General features: G+C 38.5%; 2 protein-coding genes across 2 annotated transcripts; both read left to right on the plus strand.

Moving 5' to 3' along the window:
* The first annotated feature begins 631 nt into the window (after positions 1-631).
* LOC149683471 (uncharacterized) lies at positions 632-1,657 on the plus strand. The gene is made up of 5 exons (XM_089871335.1): positions 632-760; positions 827-1,125; positions 1,190-1,318; positions 1,390-1,419; positions 1,498-1,657. The coding sequence occupies exons 2-5, from the start codon at positions 1,082-1,084 to the stop codon at positions 1,643-1,645; spliced, it is 351 nt and encodes a 116-aa protein (XP_089727461.1). The 5' UTR covers positions 632-760; positions 827-1,081; the 3' UTR covers positions 1,646-1,657.
* A 3,088-nt stretch (positions 1,658-4,745) lies between these two features.
* LOC149683472 (uncharacterized) lies at positions 4,746-5,771 on the plus strand. Its single transcript, XM_089871336.1, has 5 exons — positions 4,746-4,874; positions 4,941-5,239; positions 5,304-5,432; positions 5,504-5,533; positions 5,612-5,771. Exons 2-5 carry the CDS (start codon positions 5,196-5,198, stop codon positions 5,757-5,759), a joined length of 351 nt encoding a protein of 116 aa, XP_089727462.1. The 5' UTR covers positions 4,746-4,874; positions 4,941-5,195; the 3' UTR covers positions 5,760-5,771.
* Positions 5,772-6,000: the final 229 nt, after the last annotated feature.

The following is a 6,000-nucleotide window of genomic DNA, read 5'->3' on the forward strand; positions in this document are numbered from 1 at the left end:
TAATCTAGCTATCTTGTTTTTTCGATGGGCGGGGTTTCAAGATGTTCTGGTATCGTTTCAAGGCTTCCTCGTAAAAAAACCCACTTGGTTCTTTCATCTAAAGTAGGATTTGAGATAATTAGGTTCATCTCTTTATCCAACTCTGATAACACTGCATTGTTTTTTGAAATATCATTGTTTGTTGTAGTTATTAATTGACGGGGTGGTGGGTTAGGACTTTGTTCGTGTTGTTGTTGCTGTTGTTCCAAAGGCACTAAGGTCATTTTATTAGCGTAAACTAACTGTTTATTCATTTTGCAAGTAATCCGCCTAAAAGGCTCGAAATTACTGGAAAAAGGACGCTAAAAAACACTTCCGGTTTGTTTAGATAAAATAGCTCTTTTGTCTTTCCAATGAGTATTTTTGCAAGCGATTTTTCGAATATGTTTCTTATGCTTACACAGTTTATTATAAACGTCTGGTTTCAAAAAGAAGCTTGGATGAGCAAATAAAGAAATGCTGGGGAATTTTTCAAAAATCTCCTTAAAAGGAGATATACTTGAAGAACTGTGGTCCAATGACATGGCTTCGGACCAATTTGCCCGCGAAAATTTTTACCCTTGTACATGCTAACCATCTTTGGGACACGTGTTTGATCTCGGACACGCCCTGACCATAGTAAAAGGTATAAAAGGCCGAGGTTCAGACCCCAAAGGCACCATTTTTCTCTCAAGCCAGCCATGTCTCAACAACAACTACCGATGGACCTTTCTTCAGCCAGGTAAGAAAAAACTTTTTTAAAACTTAGTTTTTTTTAAGAGAAGACTTAGAAAATCTCTCTCTATAGTTATGTGCATGGTGTTGACACATCCTATTCCCCCTGTAAGTTTTGGACTCACAGGGGACATCCCGTTCCGGGACACCCGAGCGCCCTCAGTGTGTCGTCGGGCCGCAGCGGCGTCAGCCCAGCCCGGCGCTCTCTACTCCGCCACCTAGCCCATCACCGCCACCGAGTCCTTCGCTTTCGCCCACCCCACCACCGACGCCCGAACCCCTGCCTGCGTATCAACCTCTCCTGGCTATCCATTATCCATGGTTAGCCATGCCTCGGCCGGGAGAGGCTGATTTCAACGTCAATAGTGACTTGTAAGTCAACCTTTTATCTTTGGGGGTAATATAGCGCGAAATTATAATTTCTGTTTATTCGCAGTTTAATCTATCAAGTCCAATTGTACCTGGCGGTACTTTCGGAGGTCATTGGGGATAATGACTACTTAAATGACCTGCTGAATCAAGTTCGGCAGGTCATTTATAATCACACAATTTTCGTCCCCGATGAGTAAGTATTTTTAAAAAGGTTTTATTCCGTAAATATTTTAAACTAAATTTTATAATTTTTTTTAATTACAGCCTCCTGGCCTTTAACTGCCGAGGGTTCCGGTAAGCTAAATACATTTCTTCCTCCTATATACACAATATTAACAAGTAATAACTAATTTTACTCTCTCTCTTCCTTAGTGTAACCCTCGAGCTAGGGCAGTTGGCATTGTACCGCCGGGTACGTTTTTTGGAGGTGCCGGCGCCTGCTTCACTAGTGTTCGAGAACTGGGATGACGTACTATTCCATGGGTTCTCGGCACTAGTGCAGATCCTCATCCGGCCGTGAGGCGGCGGGGGTGGGCGGTTTAAAAAAAAAATGTAAAAAAAAATCTTTTTTTTTTTGTAAATTTTTTAAAAAAAATTGTAAATTTTTAAAAAAAAATAAATTCTGATTTGACTTTATATACTTCTCTTTATTTAAATTAAGCTTATATTTTTACCTTCAAAGTTTAGTTTATTTTTCTAAACTCTAATTTCATAGTAGAAGAAAAAAGATATGCTTAGTATTAGCTATATTAAATGGAACAGTTTTTTTAGTTCAATTCAATTTATTTTAAACATAAAACATATAAAATTAAATACAAATAAAATTAAAAATGAGTTAGTAAATGCATACGTGTTTTTAAATAAGTTACTTGCCCCGAAATTACAGAAAATAAATTATAATTATAAAAATAATTTTCAAGATTTTCTTCTTGTAGAACATTGTTGAATTTCGTCACGACCTGGTATGACGTTATAAAGTTGGTGAAATATCCCACCACAGCGTCGAATTTTTCAGGTTGGTCATCTAAGCAAGATATATGATCGGGGTCCCCGTATAAATTGTCATAAATATCATTATAAATTTCTATAATGATATCCGCCATGTGTGTAAACACAATTGCATGGTTATTTATCTTGACGAGATGCTCCTTTACAGCTCCTGAAACGCGGTTCAATGCCGCTGTCTCCATACTGGTCAAAACAATAGAGTCCTCCTTTATTAAGTCTTTAATATGGCATGTGTTATGGTACGCCACAACTGTTGTCTTTTCATTGGGGGTATCGTTTAAAACGATTTCGAAATTGTTGGCTTCATGGGCGGCAGTCCAGCCCGCTAAAACGGGTAAGCGCGGCATCAGCTTTTCCCAGGTTTCCGTAGAAATGGCAAAGCTTTTTACCGAGTAGGGTAGATATCCATACTAGAGTCGGTAGGTAGTGTTAAATAGAATTCAGATTTTCTCGACATTTTCGGCTGCCACCCAAGAGTTCTGTGATTTAGGTAAACCGATAAACGATACCAAATATTCTAATTTTCCTTTACGTTTACGTTTCTTGATTATAGAGTCTATCTTAAACAGTTTGGGTTTTACAGTTCGAATGAGCTGATCAGAGTAAAACAACCCGCTTATATGCTTGTCATCCAAATCTTTCAGACGATACAACACTGGTTTTCTGAAACTCAGAATAGAGGAAATGACAAATACTTCCGTCGAGAAATTAGGTTCATAACCTTTATAAAATTCTGATTTAAGCTTGCTTATTCTTACAAAATCACCAACACGAAATTTGACATCTTTTTTTAGTAGGCTTATTACTCAATTCAGGCTTGTAAATGTTTTTGTATACTTCCAGAACGTTAGATGGGGAAACATTATTGGGTGCCATTTTTATTACGGAATGATAAGAGGCATTGCAGCCTTTAACTATGTCTGTCAAACGATCTATATATCTATGAGAATTGAAATGAGTCAACATTTTGAATATTCGATGTTTCGAAGTTTTAATTAATCTTTCTACAAAAGGACAGTGGAATTTTTCTGACGTCGTAGAACCGTATTTGATTTTATTTTTCTTTAGAAGTTTTTGCGTACTTGAATTAATAAATTCTTTTCCTAAATCGGACCAGATGGGTTTAGGTTTGCTTTGTTCGATGATTATTTCGAGAGCTTTCATAGCTTCAGCAGCGTGTTTTCTTTTCATGGGTACTGCAAAAGCTTTTCGGGAAAAGCAACCAATGCCTACCATAAGGTACCTGTAGTTATCGTTGTACTTGGCGATTGACCCCAAATCAGCTAGATCAACTTCGACCCTATCCGAGATGTTAAATACAGGGATTTTACGTCTTTTGAATTTATTTATAGAAGTTTTATGTAGTGTGTAAACGTCAGTGGCCTCTAGAAAGGCTTTGACATCGTTTCTCGCAATGTCAAGATGTTGAACCGCCTTGTACAAGGGGGCTTAACCCGTGAACCCTGTCCTGTGTTTGCTGTTGAGATAAGTGTCCTTTAAGATTTCTTATTTATGGAGCTGCGATAGACCTCCCATACTGTACCCTTGGTATTAAAAGGTTGTTTCTTTAATATTAAGGGGCTGGATTTATTGTCAAAAGTTAATCTCTTCTTCGCTCTTAAATACGATCGTGGTCGAAGCCTATTTTTTAAGGGTACGGAGAGAGGCGATTTCTTGATTGATGAGGGCGGTGCTGAGAGAGTCTTTGATTTACTTTTAGGAGGTAGAAAGTTTTGAACAAAAGTTTCAAACTCTGTCCATCCCGTATGGGGAATCCCCATAAGCGAACGAGTTAACCCGTATTTGTTGAAGAGCATAGGTTGTATAGTAAAATATACTAGTTGAACTATATCTGAATCAGGGATCTTAAGGTCATTCCCATAAAGAACCCCCGCATCATCCCAACGTATACTATGAGAGTTACTTGTCAAGTGATCAAATATCTTTCTCGCTGCTCCCCTATATTTCAGTGGAAACATATTAATCTAGCTATCTTGTTTTTTCGATGGGCGGGGTTTCAAGATGTTCTGGTATCGTTTCAAGGCTTCCTCGTAAAAAAACCCACTTGGTTCTTTCATCTAAAGTAGGATTTGAGATAATTAGGTTCATCTCTTTATCCAACTCTGATAACACTGCATTGTTTTTTGAAATATCATTGTTTGTTGTAGTTATTAATTGACGGGGTGGTGGGTTAGGACTTTGTTCGTGTTGTTGTTGCTGTTGTTCCAAAGGCACTAAGGTCATTTTATTAGCGTAAACTAACTGTTTATTCATTTTGCAAGTAATCCGCCTAAAAGGCTCGAAATTACTGGAAAAAGGACGCTAAAAAACACTTCCGGTTTGTTTAGATAAAATAGCTCTTTTGTCTTTCCAATGAGTATTTTTGCAAGCGATTTTTCGAATATGTTTCTTATGCTTACACAGTTTATTATAAACGTCTGGTTTCAAAAAGAAGCTTGGATGAGCAAATAAAGAAATGCTGGGGAATTTTTCAAAAATCTCCTTAAAAGGAGATATACTTGAAGAACTGTGGTCCAATGACATGGCTTCGGACCAATTTGCCCGCGAAAATTTTTACCCTTGTACATGCTAACCATCTTTGGGACACGTGTTTGATCTCGGACACGCCCTGACCATAGTAAAAGGTATAAAAGGCCGAGGTTCAGACCCCAAAGGCACCATTTTTCTCTCAAGCCAGCCATGTCTCAACAACAACTACCGATGGACCTTTCTTCAGCCAGGTAAGAAAAAACTTTTTTAAAACTTAGTTTTTTTTAAGAGAAGACTTAGAAAATCTCTCTCTATAGTTATGTGCATGGTGTTGACACATCCTATTCCCCCTGTAAGTTTTGGACTCACAGGGGACATCCCGTTCCGGGACACCCGAGCGCCCTCAGTGTGTCGTCGGGCCGCAGCGGCGTCAGCCCAGCCCGGCGCTCTCTACTCCGCCACCTAGCCCATCACCGCCACCGAGTCCTTCGCTTTCGCCCACCCCACCACCGACGCCCGAACCCCTGCCTGCGTATCAACCTCTCCTGGCTATCCATTATCCATGGTTAGCCATGCCTCGGCCGGGAGAGGCTGATTTCAACGTCAATAGTGACTTGTAAGTCAACCTTTTATCTTTGGGGGTAATATAGCGCGAAATTATAATTTCTGTTTATTCGCAGTTTAATCTATCAAGTCCAATTGTACCTGGCGGTACTTTCGGAGGTCATTGGGGATAATGACTACTTAAATGACCTGCTGAATCAAGTTCGGCAGGTCATTTATAATCACACAATTTTCGTCCCCGATGAGTAAGTATTTTTAAAAAGGTTTTATTCCGTAAATATTTTAAACTAAATTTTATAATTTTTTTTAATTACAGCCTCCTGGCCTTTAACTGCCGAGGGTTCCGGTAAGCTAAATACATTTCTTCCTCCTATATACACAATATTAACAAGTAATAACTAATTTTACTCTCTCTCTTCCTTAGTGTAACCCTCGAGCTAGGGCAGTTGGCATTGTACCGCCGGGTACGTTTTTTGGAGGTGCCGGCGCCTGCTTCACTAGTGTTCGAGAACTGGGATGACGTACTATTCCATGGGTTCTCGGCACTAGTGCAGATCCTCATCCGGCCGTGAGGCGGCGGGGGTGGGCGGTTTAAAAAAAAAATGTAAAAAAAAATCTTTTTTTTTTTGTAAATTTTTTAAAAAAAATTGTAAATTTTTAAAAAAAAATAAATTCTGATTTGACTTTATATACTTCTCTTTATTTAAATTAAGCTTATATTTTTACCTTCAAAGTTTAGTTTATTTTTCTAAACTCTAATTTCATAGTAGAAGAAAAAAGATATGCTTAGTATTAGCTATATTAAATGGAACA

The sequence above is a fragment of the Phalangium opilio genome, unplaced genomic scaffold (assembly GCF_054372755.1).
Source record: "Phalangium opilio isolate 3A_F unplaced genomic scaffold, DU_Popi_V2 ptg000037l_1, whole genome shotgun sequence".
Taxonomy (NCBI): Eukaryota; Metazoa; Arthropoda; class Arachnida; order Opiliones; family Phalangiidae; genus Phalangium; species Phalangium opilio.

Bases quoted from the DNA above. Each gene is read 5' to 3' on its own strand.
- LOC149683471 (XM_089871335.1), top strand. From the start codon at position 1,082: ATGCCTCGGCCGGGAGAGGCTGATTTCAACGTCAATAGTGACTT. The intron at 1,126-1,189 runs GTAAGTCAACCT...GTTTATTCGCAG, and splicing joins TTCAACGTCAATAGTGACTT to TTTAATCTATCAAGTCCAAT. The intron at 1,420-1,497 runs GTAAGCTAAATA...TCTCTTCCTTAG, and splicing joins TTTAACTGCCGAGGGTTCCG to TGTAACCCTCGAGCTAGGGC.
- LOC149683472 (XM_089871336.1), top strand. From the start codon at position 5,196: ATGCCTCGGCCGGGAGAGGCTGATTTCAACGTCAATAGTGACTT. The intron at 5,240-5,303 runs GTAAGTCAACCT...GTTTATTCGCAG, and splicing joins TTCAACGTCAATAGTGACTT to TTTAATCTATCAAGTCCAAT. The intron at 5,534-5,611 runs GTAAGCTAAATA...TCTCTTCCTTAG, and splicing joins TTTAACTGCCGAGGGTTCCG to TGTAACCCTCGAGCTAGGGC.